The sequence below is a fragment of the Molothrus aeneus genome, chromosome 1, assembly GCF_037042795.1.
Source record: "Molothrus aeneus isolate 106 chromosome 1, BPBGC_Maene_1.0, whole genome shotgun sequence".
NCBI lineage: Eukaryota > Metazoa > Chordata > Aves > Passeriformes > Icteridae > Molothrus > Molothrus aeneus.
In genome coordinates this window covers 140,660,584-140,679,257 of record NC_089646.1, presented here as the reverse complement: position 1 = coordinate 140,679,257, position 18,674 = coordinate 140,660,584, and the positions used below count along the sequence as shown (strand labels likewise).

The 18,674-nt window shown below is 41.8% G+C and overlaps 1 protein-coding gene across 1 annotated transcript in view; it reads left to right on the top strand.

The window, feature by feature from the left end:
* The window catches only part of SNTB1 (syntrophin beta 1), a 112,312-nt gene that overhangs the window by 81,506 nt on the left and 12,132 nt on the right, over positions 1-18,674 (top strand). The window contains exon 4 of the mRNA XM_066565958.1: positions 16,231-16,370. Coding sequence (XP_066422055.1) covers positions 16,231-16,370 — 140 coding nt within the window. The remainder of the gene's footprint in view (positions 1-16,230; positions 16,371-18,674) is intronic.

The window sequence follows — 18,674 nt, the reverse complement described above, 5'->3', positions numbered from 1 at the left end:
TCATTTAAGGGACAGAGAAATACAGACAGAATACATTTGATTTCTGCAGATCACACACAGTTTTCTGTCCTCCTCTTTGTGCAATGAAAACTGATCAATAAGGCTGAAAGACCATTACTGCTTCAAATAGAAAATCCAGTGAAATCAAATGGAAAAACCCAAAGTCCACAGAGATCCAGTCTTTGGTGTTAGACTTTGGAAGCAAGATGGGAAACAGCTGAAAGGGATAGGGTGAGAAGGGGGTAGAAGTATCCAAAACAGGACCTGCTAGAAGAGCGAAGCTCTCTACAGGTGTGAGAAGCTGCCCCATCGTGGATTGCTGTGGCACTGCTGGAAGGGCATTCTGGCTTGTACAGTGAGCCTGTTCAGTAGTCAGGGTGCAAAAAGGGGATCTGGAGCCAAAGTGCATTATGTCTGAAGGACATATGTCTGGGGGCTTGGACCTTCTGCTCTCAATGTAGTCACATTGAAGACAAATGGACTTGCCAAAGGTTTTCTCATATGTTTCTGGATTCCCTGAGTTTCAGGTGTTCCTGCAGTACCACTAGCCCTGCTGGAAGGAAGCACCTGGGTTTTAATTACTAATGACTATTAGCTGCTGTGAAGATTCCTGAAACTGTGTGAACGCATCGTGTTATTCTTGGAGCTTTTTTTGTTTATACATTTCTGCTGAGCAAATGCTGCTGTACAAACATTCATTTGTTGATCTTGTGCTGAAAATAGTTGCAGACATTGGCCAGAGTAGCTGCCAAAGTGTAGTGTGGCTATAGCTGCTTTTTTGTACTTCATGCTGGAAATGCCAGTGATGTTTATGGAAATGGCTCTAAAAAGGTTCACTTTGAGGAGAAGCCTGCTACGGGAATAGAAGCTCACCTATTCGTTTGTGGAATGAAAAGCTTGTACATTATTATGAAATAAATAGTTTATGGTGTGATCTCTGGCTTCTGTCACCCTGGGAAATTCAGTGCAGGGCTCTTCAGTTTGGAGGATACATTAAAACTTCATGTTTAAACACATACATGTATTCATTCCACATAAGAAATCCTTATTATTGCTATGTTCTTTGGATCCCCGAATCACAGAGCTACAGCATACACAGTAATACTCTCCCACATAAATTTTCAAAACAGAGGTTTGAATCTGCTTGCCCAAAACTGTAGGCATATGTTAACAAGGCAAAGGCAACTGGAAGAAATGGAAGAAGCTGGAAGTGTTGCAAAGAGGAGCAGATTGGAAAGGGGTTGCACAGCTTAAATGGGGCAGTGTGAGAACCTTTTATGTGATGTTTTTGACTGGTTTTGTGGGTTTTGGGAAGGCTGGCTATTGAGGATGAGCTGACTTGCTGTTGGATTCTTCCTTTGCTGTTGCAAGAGTTTGAAATGAGAAAGAGAGCAGCTCAGATTCTGGGGGTGTTTGTTGTGGCTAATAACATAATAATTATTTTAGTATGAAAGTGCCCAGGATATAGCCAAAGCTGGAATACCATGGTGTGAGATTGCAGCAGAAGTAGTACCAACAGGAGGAGACCCTGCTCCAAACTCTAACCATGTGAGTGTGCGGGAAGAAGAAGAAGGAGACATGGGACAAAACATCTGATATGTCTCTGCTGTGATTTTTGTTCCTCTGGGACATAAGCCAAATGGGTACATGCAGAAAGACAATTAGAGCTGGGGGAAAGGGAAGAGTGGGACAGCACTGGAAGAGACTTGGAAGATTGTGAGCTAGGGGAGCCTGGAGGAAGGTGACAGTGGAAGGAGCAGATGATGAATAGATGAACTGCAGAGAGCTCTCGGTACAGACGGGTGTACAAAATATTGAGTGGCTTGGAAGGTATGGAAATCTTCTCTACTAGCAAGAATAAGACCAGCCTTTTGTGAACCTTTCACAGTCACATAAGATTAACTCTTCACAGTTCCAAGAAGACTTCAAAGAGAGGAATTTTAGCTCCTCTCTCTTACTTTCCTTCATATTGGACTCAGTTTGCGCTCAGCAAAGGTCATGTACATCATCAGTTTCTGTTAGCCTGGATACATCAAGTAAAACTTCAGTCTCTGCCCTCTTCAAATAACTTGAAACAGCTGCTTGGATATTTGCAAGTGCAAGCAGAAGGAATGGGTTGTGGTTACAGGATCACATTCAAGTGAGTGAACAGTTCTGAAAAACAGCGACAAGGAGGCAACCACTAACTGATAATGGTTACACACACCTGTAGGCCTGTGTGGACCTGCGGAGTGGTTCACATTTTTGGAAACAATAGCATTACAGGCTGTGGTGCTAAAACATGAATTATAAGAATACCAGTCTCACAGGTAACAGAGATCTCAGACTGCCTTTCTTCCAGGGAAGCAAATATGCACCATGTTGCCTTGTGTCAGCCCCAGACATTATCAGCTTAGTGCCCAGGATTCAGCAGCAGCAGCAGCAGCAAAGGTTATGTGCATGTGCAGATAACAGCAAATGAAGTTTGCTCCTGATCTCCTCTTTCTCTTCCCCTTCTATCACTCTGCAGCTCAGCCTCCCCATCCCCATCACTGACTGCCCCTGCCTCTGATGGTGGCTGAGCTATGTGAGCCTGCCTGCTGTCTCAGGATGTACTTTTGAATAAGTAGTGCATTTAAAGGGGTACTAGTTATATGCATGAAAATGTTGTAATAGCTAGCCTGATTTCCATCTGGCATAATTTGGGAGTAAATCCATTGACGTCAGTAGAACTGGAAGGATATAAATATAATTGAAGTCAGACCCTATATTTTTAAGGTTAAGCCTAAAAAACACTGTAACTTACTCTCCCTCCTCCCTCCTCAAATCTTTTCTCTTTCAAGCTCTGTCACAAATTTAAATGTCTTAATTAGGATTTCATCTGTTTCTGCCCAGTTCAATCAAGGATCTGTCAGTAAAGAATTTTAGGAGATGCAGAGGTGAAGCTCTCCTGACCCCCTGCCTATCTTTAGAAAATCTCAATGGCTGCTGGTTCTGAAAAACCGTGGCAGCAGTTGTCCTTTTCTGCCGTGGTCAGTTGTGTCAAGCTGTGTATCTGTAGCTATGTTTAGTTCAGAGCACAAACATTAGGCAGAAATGGAATGCTTTTTTGGCAAGCAAAGAACGTGATTTTCAGCCCATTCACACAGAATCGTGTTAATTAATAGATTGTTTTCTGACAAATAGTTAATTGTGTCTTGCTGTTTTCCATATGGCTAAGGAAATAAAAAAGCCAAAGAGGACAGGGTATTTAAAAATCCAGAAATTTTGGTATGAAACTGCTGATATGATAGCCAGTGCAATCCCATTTGCTCTACTTCTAAAATTGGTTATGTGAATATTAGCATGAAACTATGTAAAGAAATACAGAGTTCCCAATTTTCTTTTTGTAGTGTTACTCAACTAAATTACTTAAGATTTTTTTCTCCCAATATATGAGATGGAGGCCAGGGTAGACTACAAAAGAAATTTCAACAAATAGACAAATATTTATCTCTGTTGTAGGAATAAAAATAAGAGAAATAATTTGTAAAATTTCCTAGTGAAATTTTCCTTTAGGGCAAGTATATTTCTAAAACCAAGGGTGGAATTAGTAGTCACTTGGTAATGTCCACATTTGTTTGTCTTCTTGGAGTTTCCACTTCCTTGTAGTTGCAGAAGTTATAGCAGCTCTGGGATGTTTAAGTTATCCTCAGCCAGCTCATACTGTAAATGGCTGGCACTTGCTGCCTGGGGTGATTTATTAGCCCACAGCAGGAAAGAAACTTCCATTGATCAAATCACTTGGTTCGTGAGATCATATGTCTCTTGTGCCAAAAATAATTTCTCTTTGGATAGGAGATATGTTTGTTAAGAGATCTGAAAGTCTAATGCTGCTACCAGGAAGTTCTTTATTTTATTAAAATTTGTATCCCAGGGTTATTTCTTAAATCTGAAATCTTAATTTCTCATCCTGGATCCACAGGTAGATAACCTGTAGCATGCAGTCTGGTTATACTAACTTTGGAGATTAACTTTATTCATCCCAAGTTTTTCTTTTAGAAGGATGTTCAGTTTTCAGTACAAATTTCTGAAAGTAGTTTAATGCTGTAATTATTTTAAAACTATGAAACACTGACAATTAGAACAGATAGAGAGCGTTAGCTTTAAAAATTACATAGTTTACAGTATGTAATTTGCTGATATTTGTGGGATTTAGTTCTGTAGATTGATGGCCCTAATTGTGTATTTTAAAGTAATCTAGATGAAATAACATGACACAGCACTAAAGCCATTTATCCTGTGTGGCTAATTTAAAGCTCAGCATAGGTAACTGCCAAGTAGAATATTCTTTATTTGTCTTCCTTCTGTTGAATATTCATAATTTCTATTAACACATGGCCTTCAATATTTGCCTTTTTTTTTTTTTTGTAGATAGTAGATTAGTTAAAAGAGTTGTTGCTGTAAATGCCTGGGCTGTGATCTTGCCTGGTCTTGTAATATAAACAATATCAGATCTGGGAAAGTCATGCCTCTTGGGAGGTGGCAGCCCACATCCTGGCTATAGGTGGCAACCTCATAGTTTGAATACTTTTACTTTAGGGGTATTTCTTTGACTGCATCTTCTGAAATAAATAGGGTTTATGAAAGCTGAGCTCTCGTTTTTATTGTATGTTCCTAGCCACAGAGAAAAGCTTGAAACTATGGAATGTCAGCAAAGCAAAAAGGCTTGATGTATCAGCAAGAATTAAAAATGTATTTTAAATACCAGGCAAACCTCAGACTGATTTTCGAGCCCCATTTGACATCCCCAAGGGAAATTTGGCTGACTACAGTTGATAACAGTGGTTTCCTATTAAAGCTGCCTTGCCAGTTATTTTTGCATCATTAGGGATGTGTGTGTTTCTTCATGTGCCTCACAGCTAGTGGTGACAGCTGTCCAGAGACCAATGACAAGCTGCAGTTATCCTCTAGCTCTGAACTTCCTCTCCTGCATTCTTCCCACTTACCCATTTCCTCTGTGACCATTCCTCTCCTGGAATTACTTTGGCAGGGTTACAGTAAAGATCATCTTAAAACTACTTTTAGCTAAAAAAGCAAATTCAAGTTTTCTGTTAGTCTCCCAAGCATGTAAAGATACCTGAACTCACAGTAACCCCAGGACCACAGTGGATGTGCTCCAGTATGGGCAAAGCTTTTCTAATGGTGAAACTGGCCTAGGACTACCATAGAGTAGCTGAGGATTTGTGTCAGGGACGTTTTTAAAGAGCAGGCTAGACAAATCTAGACAAACCAAGGTTGTCCTCCCCCGAGCAGTGTTCATCTTTCAAGTCATCCAGGAGGTTCTGGAGTGACACAGCTGGTGAGGGAGCCAGCTCAGGAAGGCACCTGACTGGACCTGTTGTTTGGGAATGGAGAAGGACTGGTGTGATGTGATGATGTGATGGTGTGATGTGATGGCTGGAGGCTGTCTTGAGCACAGCAATCACAAAATGAGTTTTCAGTTTTTGGAGACATAAGGAGGGGGCTCAGCAAAACCAATAGCGTGGGCTTTTGGAGTGCAGACTTCATCCACTTGGGAGATTGGTACAGAGAAACCCTTGGGAAGCAGCCCTGAAGGGCAGAGGAGTCTAGGAAGGCTGGACAGTGTTCAGGAAGGGAATCCTAAAGGCATAGGAGTAGACCCTCTCTGTGTGCTGAAAGATGAGCTGGTGGGAGCCTGGCTGAATGGGGAGTTTTGACTGGAACTCAGGACAAAATATAGAGTTTATGACCTTTGGAAGATGGGATGGGGAACTCAGGAAGACTAAAGGATGTTGTAAGGTTATGCAGGGAGAAAACTACAAGGGTGAAAGCCCATGCAGAACCTAACCTGGCTGCTGTGGTAAAAGACAATACAATGTTCCTATAAATACATCAGCAAGAAAAGGAAGACTAAGGAGAATCTCCAGCCCTTATTGGAGGTGGGGGGACACAGAGTAACAAAGAATGAGGAAATAGCTGAGGTATTTAAAGCCTTCTTTGTCTCAGTCTTTAATGGTAAGACCTGTTGTTCTTTGAGTACCAAGCCTCCTGAACTGGGTTAATGGTTGGAATTGATGCTCTTAGAGGTCTTTTCCAACTAAAACAATTCTATATTTCTATGGTTCTATCTTCAGCTCTCTTTCTATGAATCTAAGCATTCATATTTCTGAACCAGTGGCTGGCTTGGATTGATTTATGCCTTCCTTCTGGAAGACAGAAAGATTCCATGCTCAGTTTTTCAGCGGGGAAAGTGGCACTTTTAGTTAGATACCATTTGTCTTCTGTACAGATTCCTTAGAAAACGAACAAATTGCAAATCAAACAGAACTCTCCGAAAGGGCAAAGATTTTAAATTCAGTTTTGTCTTCATTAAGCAGTGAAAGAAAGTGAATTGGATATTAAATGGAATAGCTGTTAATTCCTTACTGGCACCCTGGAATCCACTCGTGCCAAGATCCACCAGGAAGACCTGCTGGATGTTCTCCCAGCTGTCCATACTGTCTGCCAAGGTGCAGCAAACTGAATACCTCTTTGGTGAACAGAGGTCCCTCAGAGCCAGCTCAGCTGGCTTTCTGGGAAAAAAAACCTAATCCTGCCTATCAGAAAATGTTGGATATGATAAATCAAAATGAAAAGTGCATGTTTAAGTTTCTCCTCCTCCCTCCCCCCCCACAAAAAAGGCCCCAAAACCAGGTATGTTGCTTGAGTTTCTTAGATAGCTTGTGGAGGTCTGTCCTGATGATGGAGGTACAGACTTTGTAACCATTTTTGAAAAAGGTTTCAAATAATCTAATGGCTTTGAAGCTGACAACTTGGTAAATAAATAGATCAGAAAAAAAGACAAGTAGAAATTTTTTTGGTGATAAATCTTAATAAGTAGATTTGGATTCCAAATTGTGACTAATTTTCACCAAATTTTTCAGACATCTGTGGCTGCTCCACATTCTTTCAAAATTAAGTGAAATTTTTAAGAATTCTAATTGAATTTTTTTAATAAGGCTCCCAAATATTTCTCAGCATGCTCAAAATTCCAGTTGATGAAGTACAGCATACAGATTTTAATTGTTTTTTAAATTCACTCATTTGCTTGAGATCATTAGTTGCATTGCAGCCTATCAGTATTACTGACTATTGATCAATGACACACAGACTGAAATGACACAGTATTCTGGATTGTCCTCCAGACAACATAATAACAATGAGAACAAAACATGTTGTTCTCTCTATTGCTCCCCTACTATTTTTTCTTCCAGCACTTGTGATTTATTATGACCCTTGAGTAAAGTAGTCAAATCTGTCAGACTTCAAAAGGTACCAACCATGATGGGCCATTATTTCTGAGACTGAATATTAGGGAAGACAATGTGGTAGACAAAGGCACAGAACATCTCTTGGGACAGATTTCAGTCACTATAGTTTTAATGTAGACATTGATGATTACCTGTCCTTCACCAAATAGACACTGTAATCATTTCAAATTGCATTTTTCATGTTTCAGCCATCGTTAAAAATTGCAAGCTGCTTTCAAAGCAAAAGTCCACCTCCAGAATTCCCACTTGATTGGAGGCTGTTGAAAAGTGTTCTTGAGCTAATATTTAGAAATCCACACACTTTTACTGGATTGAAAGATGACATCCTTGTATAATTTGAGGCAATGGGTATTATTACTCATTTATCTTAATGTGGAACCCATTTGTTCAGCAGGGGTCAGATTCAATTGCAAATTATAGACCCTTCAGGGACAGTGAGTTGAAACATCCACGTCTGCACATGGATTCTGCTCTTGTACAATTGCCATTATGTCCCACTGATGATGATGTAATGTGCTCCCTCAAAAAGTGCTTCACCTTGGCTTGAACAGAGCACTCTGCTCAGAGCACAGCTCCAGCACACTGCAGGGCATGGCAGGGATCAGTGGCTGTTCCTGGTATCCTGGAGCATACCTGTTTCCCCCACCACTAAGTAACAATATCTGCTCTTGGGCACTTGCACAGGAGAGATGGCAGAGCTTCCACAGCCTCCAGCACAAAGGAGAATCCCTTTCCTTCTGTGGCTGACCCTGATGTGCAAAATAGTTCCATGGCCTGAAGCAGAAGACACACGACTGTGCTGTGCTCCTTCCTGGTTTTTCACAGGGCAAACCTGGCTGACTGGAGGAAGGAGACTGCTCCATTTTAAAGAGAAGTACAGGCTTTTCTCCCAGCACTGGGCTTTTAGTGCTTTGGGGTCCAGTGATTATTTTGGAAACAATACAGCTGCTCACCTCTCCCAAAACTAAGCTGCATCTTAGAAGTACAGTTTCTACCACATTTTAATTCTTTGGTTTCTATTTAAATATTTATTAAACTTCAAATAGCTGCTTCAGCAGCTTTTTGTTGATATGTTCATAAGACATGTTTCAGAAAGCAAGTTTACAGCCACTCTCATGTGCAGTCTGAAGAGCCCACCGATAAGACACCTCACAAATAAGTTATGTATGCACACACAACAGATTCAAAGGTGTCTATTCTAATAGCATCTCCACTTCTATCCTGAATGTGTGCTTTTGAGCATGCTGGAAGACAGGTTGCTGTGTGAAACACTGGTGCTGGCAGATCAAACAGTTGCTGACAGGTCATGGAGGTAAGTACTTGTGAGTGCCTCCACTTTTACAGAGTTTCTTGCTTATAAATAGCAGGTTTGTGCTCACCCCCACTCTTCAGGCTTTCCATTCATTTGTTCAATCAGTATAACTGATTAGAAGAGCCTGGGGTTAATGGTCCTTCCCTCCCTTTAGTCCTCACTCCCCTGTGCTTCTTTAACGAGCAGTACTAAAAATGTGACCGCTTCCAGTCCAGGTTTGTTCCCAGTCAAGTTGTCTTTGAAGGGCAGTTGAACTTTAGCTGTCCACTATCTCCTGATGAGCCTCAGTGGCCAGTGGAGCTGTGCTGACCTTCCTGTGTGTCTGACTTGCATCTGTCTCTGTCCTTGTGACTTACAGGTTGGCTACTGCCCTTGAGCAATGAAATGTCCTCTTACCTTCCCTGCTCTCCCCTGGCAATTTCTGAGAAGCAGTAGAAATGAAAACCAGAAAAGATAGCAAAGTGTAGGTTTTCCTACAGAAGTAATTTGGTTCAACACTATCATTTCAGGAGTGGACCTTTGCTATTTGCAAAGCTTTGCTATCATAAATTACTGCTATTCTAATTTCACACAGTGCTGTCGTGGTCTGAAGTCACTGCTATAGAAGAAAATGTGTTTTACCCAGGAGGCACCAGCATATTTCTTAAATCACAATGGTCAGCTTAACTTAGATGAAAAGCAATCAGTGTCCTAACAAATGGTGTGGGACATTTGCCATCTCCTGTGCATACTGCATGTTTGGTTTTCCCTGGAAAGAATCCTGACATTATCAGGAGGTTAGAATCTCCTGTCTCACTGAAGAATAGCTCTTATTTATGGACCTTCAAATCCCAACTTCAGGCATAGCAGAAGGATTGTGGGTCATGGTTGAGATTTCAAAAATAGATTAATTACCACTTTTTCCCATTTTGAGTCCCCTGGACTTTGATTTCTGTGTATTTAGTTAATCAGTTTCTGTGGATGTCAAGACAACACATGAGGATTTTAAAATTTCTCATATTGTTGTGTAATATATTTTTACTTCAGGTAAAGTGAATAAAGTTTATATGATGCTGGGATTTTAACTCCCTTATGTTTCTTATCTTTAATCTGCTGCAATGGAAATGCAGAGTGTTAGACTCCATCAAGATAGAAGGATCAAGGATGCACTTCTTATACAGCTCTAGAGGATTTAAGGCTCAAGGCAAATCATCCTGCAAACCCTTTAGGAGTGATAACTATTTTGTATTACTACTGCATTCATATTGGTGCAACATTCATGGAATACATGCATGAAAAGCTCTATGTGAACAGAATAATTATACAACCAACTTTACCTCAGGGGAAATCTGTGTGATGACTCTCTGATCCAAATCTGGACTTCTTCAGTTTTTTTCTGGTATTTCATAGACTCACTCATAGAAGAAAAAAACTTCTTCAGTTTCTTCTGGTATTTCATATAGGTTGGAAGGATTTCAACCTCCCTGCTCTAAGTTAGACCCAGCTAGACCAGCTTGCTCAGGCCCTTGCATAGTCATGCTGTAACTTGAGGGTGGCCATTCATGGTCTCTCCCAGTATTGACCACCCCGACACATGGAAGAGGTTTTCCTGAGTATCAAATCAAAATTCCCCTTGCTCCAATTTGTGTATATTGAATTCCATCCTCTTCCAGTGCACCATCTTCTCTGTAGTATGGAAGACATGGAACCCTTCAGGCATGTTTCCCAAGGGCATGGTCTAAAGAGTTATTAGGAAAATTCCAGCTGACTTTACCAAACTCTGAAACAAACTTCTATTGCAAAATGGGGATCAGGCATTCCTGTTTGGCTGTAGGAAAGGTTTCAGATCACCTGCCATTCTTGCATGGGCGAGTTCACAGCACTTAGGTACTTTTCTTGCATTTAGACATCTTTGGATATGAGCCAGAGCTGTTTGAAAATCCCATTAGTCTAGAGAGTAAGGACATTGTTTGAAATATTGCTGTGTTGATGTGTTTGGGTTCATTTTGGCAAATGTTGGCTTGTGTCCTTTCATTTTAAATGATAATGAGAAGGAGTTCAGACTTGAACAGACCTGTCTTGAGAATGAGTGTCTTGTCCATGCTCAGCAGTGCCTGTAACTGAGGGTGTCAGTGTATTCCTGGGCTCTGGGGTTGGATCAGTGCAAGGCTTGGATCAGTGAGGTCCCTGCTGTGGCTCCACCTGACCCGTGTGGCTCTGGCTGCTTGCACCGCACTGGTGCCAGCGTGTGCATCACTCACTCGCTGCTCTCTGCTCACAGGAGCCAATATTGTGCCCTGCCCTTTGGGGGATTTTCATCTCTGCATTGACTTCAATCCAGATCTGATAACAGCACAAGCCACCTTTGAGCCACCGCTGAGGTCAAAAAGAGAGAAAAACAAAACCAGGCACGTTTTCATTAGCTTTTTTTAAAATGCTAAAGAAGGTGCACATTATTTCCTGTCTAAAACTACAAAGTTTAGCAGCAAAGCACATCTCATCCGCATGTGGTATGGGAGGTGTTGCTATCCCCTGCCTGGGCTGTCACTCACACCCACTCCCGCGTCGCAATTTGCCTCCCATCAAATGAGCTCACGCAAAGATCAGCATTGTTGCATATGCTGGGGTGTGCAGGATGTATTTCTGCATCCCTGCTGTTCATCTTGCAAAAACCCTTTCAGTCCCAGCTGTTATTTTCAGGAACTGACAAGTGGGTTTCTGTAAATTAATCAAATTTATTCTGAACATGGATGTAACCCTTCATCAAAAGACAATGAAAAGGCAAGAAATACGTAGCAGAACATATCCCAGCCTGTGTCAAATCTGGCTTGTCAGCACAGAGAGATTTTAAGGAAGAGGAGTGATAACTATTTAAAATAAATAGCAAGAAAATTCTTTCCTGATTGCTCCTCCTGTGCTCAGTGTAAGAGGATAGTGTAGGTCTGGGATTTGGGAGGAGGTGTTGGAAAAGGGGGTTAAAAAAAATCACTTAGTGTAAACATACACTTACTGACTTCACAGTGGTCTCTGAAAAGACACATTTTGGATACTTGCTGCAGTGGAGTCTGCTGGCAGTTTATAATTTGTTTACTAAACAGGGAATGTAATTGAAATGTTCCTTTTGAGGCAACAAAAATATAAAACAGCTTCTCAGAGTAGACCAAGGCTTCTAATTTAATTATCTGTAAGCCTCACAGATTAAAACTATTTTTTCATACATTCCTGACAGCCTGAAGTGGATAAATAACCAAAATTTAAAGAAAAACCTTTTGAAAAGGAAACCTGGCAGATGAAAGAGCAAAGGTCCAAACAGTTGTAGAACGATTTATCTCCACTGAGATCCCCCCCTGTCTTTATGGTAACTAATTATATGTGAAAACTGTTAAGGGTTTGGAAGCTGTGACACCCATTGGAGGGGAGAGGGGTCCCCAGCACTTCAGTCACAACAAGCTGGCTCCTTTGAAACACTGCTGTGTGCCAGGGGAGTTACTCCTTAAGGGTACATAGTGAGCAGTGTCCAGAGAAGCAGCAGGAGCAGCCATACAGGTAATGTTGAGCTTGTGTCACCACTTGCAGTCAGTCCTTGACACCACAGATCTGGTCCCAGAGCAAAGCCTGGCACTGCAAAGGCACCCAAAGGCAGCCAGAGCTCAGGCATGTCCTGGGTGTGTCCCAGCCCTGTGTGTGCCCCGCACTGGAGCGTGGTTGTGTCAGCCAAGGGCTGATGGGCAAGGCTAGCTACTGGTGTAGCTACTGGAATTCAGCAGCTGTTCTTGAACACCTTTTATCTGCCCCCACATTCCTGTCTGTTCCCACTGTGTGTGCCACAGGAGTGTTTACCACCCCAGCAGAGATTGCAGTGTCTGTGTGGGAACAGAACTCTTAACCTGACTCTGCAGGGGAAGTCTGTCTCTGAGCATGTTGTGAACACACGTCTCCTCTGGTGTCATCCCAAGCCCAGCTATCATGCTATCATACACAAAAAAAATTGGATTTCATCATTTTAATGCAGCACGTTAAATATTTTCTGAATTTGGAAAGGTCAACGAAAGAAGTGCATTGGGGGAAAAGTGGTGTTTCCATGTAATGGGGTGAGTAAATGAGGAGCAAAGAGGTTTGGAGTAGCAAAAACCATTCTTCACAGCACTTATTTTCTTAGAAAATGTTCTCCCTTTTCAAGTTTGAACTTTAAGACTTTGATCTAGGGGCATAGTATGTCTAGGACACACACAAAAAAAATCAAGTTTCCTTCTGGTATAAGCATTTACAGCTTCATTGACTTGAGGTGGAATTTCACCTGGGAATATAAGTGGTGACTCCAGTGACACATAGATGGAACACTGGTACCTGCTGCTTGGAGGTACTTGAGCAGTGGCCAGAACACCAGGGAAATATTTGCTGATTCATTTTGCTGTGGAGTACTTACTTTTCTGTAGTTCATGTAGAGTTGATCTAACAGTTTTGACTTTGAAAAAAGGTTGAGTTTGAAAAGTTTTTTAGACTAGATGGTGATTTTATTTGTCTGCAACACAGATCGATGCACTTTGAATTGTACTTGTGCAAGTGGGAACTGGAGCGAAGAAACTGTAGTGCAAGTGCCAGAACTCTGCAAAATTCTGGCTAAGGAGCTAGCCTTAATCATTATCTAAAACCATGCCTCTAAAATGTATCTCAAATTAGATTTAAATTTACTCATACACAGGCATTTCATGTTATCTTTATGGTATGTCAGGTATTAAAACCTTTAAAACTTGAATTAATCCTTCGCTTAGCTGCCCATAAGCAGCACGTTTATTGCTTTTGTTTTGTAATTTGCTATTTTATCAATGCTTGGTATGACACTTGTAGATCTGGATTAATTTCCCATGCTGATTTGTGATGAATGTGCCCTGTAGGCTAATGGTATCTTCCTCCTTTGTAAAATTTGCTATTACCATTTACAGGACAGCATGTTCTCTTTGACACCCTCCAGAAGTGCCAACTGCCTGTTGAACAGCATGGCATCAGCTGTTACAGCCTGATCCAAACCCTAGAAAATAAGGGAACAGTGATGCAATTCAAGGTTTTTAAGGAAAGGCAGTATCTTTTATTAGCTCAGCTGTTACAGTTGGGAAAAAACAGACAGGCTTTCAGGCACACAAATCCTTCTTCAGGTCTGAAATAGCAGCAGTGTTGCTTACACCAGCATTCCTCATCAGTGAGGCAGCTATGGTCCCTGTAAGGTTTAAAAGCTGTGTTTAGAAGTGTGTGCATTGCATGGCCCTGCTCTCTGGGGAGGGCTTCAGAGCAGAACACAGGCAAACATCATTCACCTCCTCAGCTCTTCCCAGTGCACACCCTGCAAACCAGGGGTACATCCCACAAGGAGAGGTAGTGCAAGGTCACTTGTTCTTGAGAAAAATCTTCAATACCTTATGACCAAGCCACATATTCTCCAGTCACCCTGCTCTTGGGAAGGACTGAGGCAAAGCTGTGGGCTTCACAGTGCAGGTCATTAACTTCAGGATTCATGCTGGAGATTCTGTCTCCTAATATTTACAGCTGTCCAGCAAAGAGTTGTGGGACCAGCTGGCAAAATCAGTTTTATTCTCCTTCTTGTAATTGCTTTACAGGGAACTCTGTTTCCCAAAGTTTCTGAAGTCACTGTTGACTGACCAGCGCCCTGATAGCAAAACATGTGATTGGAAATGCTCCACAGGCAGGATGGTTCTGCAGAAAAGCTGTGAACAGCTTCCCATAGTCTTTAGATTGCTTGTGGTCATGGAAATTTCATATTTATCTTCCTTTTTCTTTTCTAGAAATCTTCAAAAGTATGTACTAAAGTCTTTCTAGTTAAAGAACAGAGGTGAGGTGGTCCAAAATTAAACATTAACACTAACATTTACTGAATGTTAACATTACCTGTGACACTCATTTCTGTATTGCCACGCTGGACCTGGGGTGTGAACTGTAGTTAATAGCTGTGGTATTAAGAAGCTGAGGATGCTTTTTGCTCGTGTGAATATTTTCATGGTATGTGGACTGTGAGAACTCTGGATTTTGCATTCTTACCTGAGTGTAGTAACAGATGTGTTAATTATGTGTCTTCTCTATTCGGCCCTATGGGAAAATGAATGATTGCATTTCAAGAAACTGTCACCACAAGAAAATTATGAATAAGTATTAATGCTTCTGTAGAACTTGAAAGGATGAACTGTTTATGACTTCAAGAGACATGAAAAACCAATGAGCAAGTAATGCTGTAAACAAGAATATGATTATTGGAAAAGCTTAGTTCAGAGGGAGAAATACATATTAAAAATCTTAGTTTAAGATCTGGTTTTGGGCATTGTGTTGTGAGGTAAAGGTGTGTCACATTGCTCTTGAAAGCCTTTAAAAGTTTAGAAATTTGTGGGCGCCTGTCTTTGTATAAAATACAAGTGTTTCAAATGTGGTTCTGAATTATCATACCTGGGTGTGTCTTTCCCAGCCTGGCCAAACTTTGATCCCTTTTATGTTTCTCCACCCAACAATGTGCCCAGTGACACATGCCCATGGCAAGTAGACTGGCATCAACCACAGAACAGTACAGACATCTGCTTCTTTATCCCAGAAGAGATTTTAGTGGAGGAGTCATAAAGACAAGCAGATTCTCTGGTGAATTTCAGAATTTGTTTCATTCCTTTTAGTACCCAGGCAAAATGTTTGTGTTTGAAAGCATGGGTGTATTACTGTGGACCAGTGTTTCTTTTTCTTTATGTGCACCAAAAGGAAAATGATTAGTTTGTCCATGAAAGAGCTTCATTCTTACTTGAAATAAAAGTCCTTACATATCCTCAACTATTTTAAGACACTTCTATGCTGCCAGAGTAGAAGAAGTAAAAACCAGGATCTATACTTGGTCCCCATAACAATAATTGTCTTGCCATGTGGACATCACACATCTAACTTGCAAAATATAATTCCAGATCTGGATTCTGCAGCAGCCAGTAAAAGGCTCTGATGCTCTGGTCTTTGGACATCTTTGACAGAAAGGTTTGAAATGTGAAGGCAGATCCATTACCAAGTCAGTGCTTGAGATGAACCCCACATTTACGTTGGATCTCCTTACAAAGGCATTTCTAAAACTGGAAGAATAGTATGAAGGAAAGAGAAGCAAAAAAAAAAAAAAGTGAACTGCTGAGGAAAAAAAGTATCTACCCCCAAAACACTTGGTTTTGCTATCTATCACTCTTCTTTAATAGCGATGATGTTGCAGCTTTTTTAAACAGAAACAGCAGCAGCAGTGTTCAGGACTCAGGTTAATGTGCCAGCTACACATGAATGGTGCTCATTATAAATATACCTTTAAGGTCTTTTCATGCATACCACAGCTAACTAACAGCCAGCTCCACCTCAGTGTTCTTCCAATACTGCATTTATGGAGTAGCCTGTAGTGAAGGAAGGCTGGAAATGGCAGTGCTAATGGTAGCAGCAGATGACTTTGCACGTTATTCCATTTCTGCTGCATCTGATTATAAATTCAGGTGGGAGATGTCAAAAAGCCAGGGAAGTAAAAGTCTCGTGTGTTCATTTTCTCACCCAGAACTCAACATGTTTGTCACATCTGGCTTTGCATGCTGGCAGCTTTGTCTCCTCTTGTTTCACTGAGACTTTGCTCTTTTCCAGGTGCCAGGAGACAACGAGAAGCACTGGAAGCCCGTGTTGGTGGTTTTGACAGAGAAAGACCTTTTAATATATGAGAGCATGCCACGGATAAAGGAAGCCTGGTTCAGCCCTGTGCATACCTACCCCCTGCTCGCCACCAGGTACCTTTGCTTTTCATGACAGCTTTCAGGAGCAGTGGGAGCAGCTGAGTCAGCCAGGAGCAGGTAGAGCTGATACACAGCTGCAGTCACACTTGAAATGTTGTGGTTGGAGAAGCAGGTTCTTCCTCAGTGGGCTGATGTGCCGAGCTTAACTCCTCTCTTCTCCTCCATTTCAAATTCTGGCTGAAGCTGACAACCAGAAACTCACTGGGATTTTGGATGTGGCAACTTAGCTTGGATACAGAGGCAGGAGTGATGAAAAAGCTGAAAGCTCAGTCTCCTGAGATACCTATCTCAGTGTGCAGACCTGTGAGCTAGGCAGAAACACCCCAACTTCCAGCTGCTCCTCCAGGCTGAAAAAAGTGAACTTGTTGCCCTGAGTTGAATGTTGTGGTGTGGCAGTTCTGCACCACCACTTTGGGCCTTTTGGAGGGTTCCACATGTGATGGAGACACTTTCAGCACAGCTTCTGTTCCTGCTCTAGTAAATTAATTCCTGGCATTTTTTAGCTTAAAATGGTAAGCTTGGAAGACACATTCTTGAATCTAGGTTAGCAATAAGCATTTGCATTATTTTGAAGGTATCCATTAACACTAATTCAGAGACAGCTTTCCCATGGTTGCCTTTATGCAGTGGAAACTGTCTGTGCTTCTTGATGTGAATCTTAATCATGTTTCTCTGCCAGTATGGTCAAAAGGCTTGAGAAAGAGCTGTTGTTCCTTGTTTCAGCCTTGCTACAGGCCTCTATTATACCATTTTCAATGAGTTCTCATTCAGAAGGGCTGGTTGCCCTGGCCAGAAGCAGTGGGGCTCTTACTGCACTCTCATTAGTTAATTTTTGTTCTCTGTGTCTCCCCAAATGAACTGACGCTTTGCTGCTAAGTCATTATGTTAAAAAAATAAAAATTGTACTCACTGATTTACACTGATGGTGTGTTCCATCAGTGGGAAGCCACCTTCTGACTCCCTCTTTGTTATCCTAACATGGGTGAGAGACACCAGCTTTGCAGCTGGCAGCCTGCTGCATGGTATGGTGCTGGATGCCATTGACAATTCTAGGTGACAAGTCCCAGTGAAAGCTGGGGGAAGTATTGCAGCCTGTGTCCAGGTGTGTCACCACACCTTAGAGATTGAGAAGCAATAGCACCCCAGCAGAAGGTGATGCATTTCCTCCCCTTTTTTTTAAGGTTTCGTTTTTACATGAGCTCAAATCCTCCCTAAAGTGACTGGGTATCCTGAAGTGCACCCTGCCCTTTCCTGGCCACACATTGTCATGTGTAAAGACAACTCCTTGCTGAGTGTCACCAGCTCCCATCATCAGTGAGACCAATTTACTGCATCAAATAATCTAAGTCTACATCTTGGCCCTGTTACTTAAATTATTTTTTCTCAAGAGGCCACATTGGATAGCAGACAGCCTTGCCTTGGATGGGGATGGTCATCTCCTTGTCAGATGGGGTGCTTTCCTGAGTGGAAGAACATTGGCCTTCATGCTGGAGAGGAATGAGAAGTTGCACGGCACATGTGTCAGGCTGCTGAAGGGTCTTTACAGACTGGGAAGAAAGCAAGCCAGGATGGTCTGTGAGAAAGCCAGGGTGCAGTTCAGAAAAGACAAGTGCCAAGTTCAGTGCTGGGGAATAATCACCTCTGCTTTTTTGGGGTGGAATATGGGCAACAAAGTAGTTGCTCTGCCAGGAAGCACCCAAGCACTGTGATAAAATTGCTTCAATCTAAGGTGTTGTGTTTTTGAGAGGGGAAAATGAAGACAATCATCTTGGGTTATAGCAGAAGTGTTTCATTTTGGACAGATATAGTAATCATAACTACAGAGAAGGAGTAAAGCCTAGGGTGATACTCCATGTTCATGAGAGGCATTGCACTTCCAAAAAGATGCCAGTTAACTGTGGAAGGTCTAGAAGAAAGCAATGCAAATATGTAACATAGAAACACTATCAAGAGGGGAAAACTTAAGAAACCTTAGTAGCTTAATCTAGAGAAGTCCATGGAAAACATGTCAATAATTTTCAGATGTGAAGAGAAGAAACAAGAACAGGGGAGTATCTTTTCCAGATCCCTCCTGAACACAACAGGACATAGTTGACTGCACTTGTGGCACGGAATTGGTGAGGTTTAGATTCTCTGGGAAAGGTGTATGATCCTCATTACTGGGGCATTGAAGGATGGGTGACACACAGCACAGTTGGCCCTGCTCTGTGAAGGGGGATCTGCTGGGTGACCTGCTGACAACCATTCCAGCCCTATTTCTGTGATTTCTTACTACTATCACTGAATGTAACACCCAGA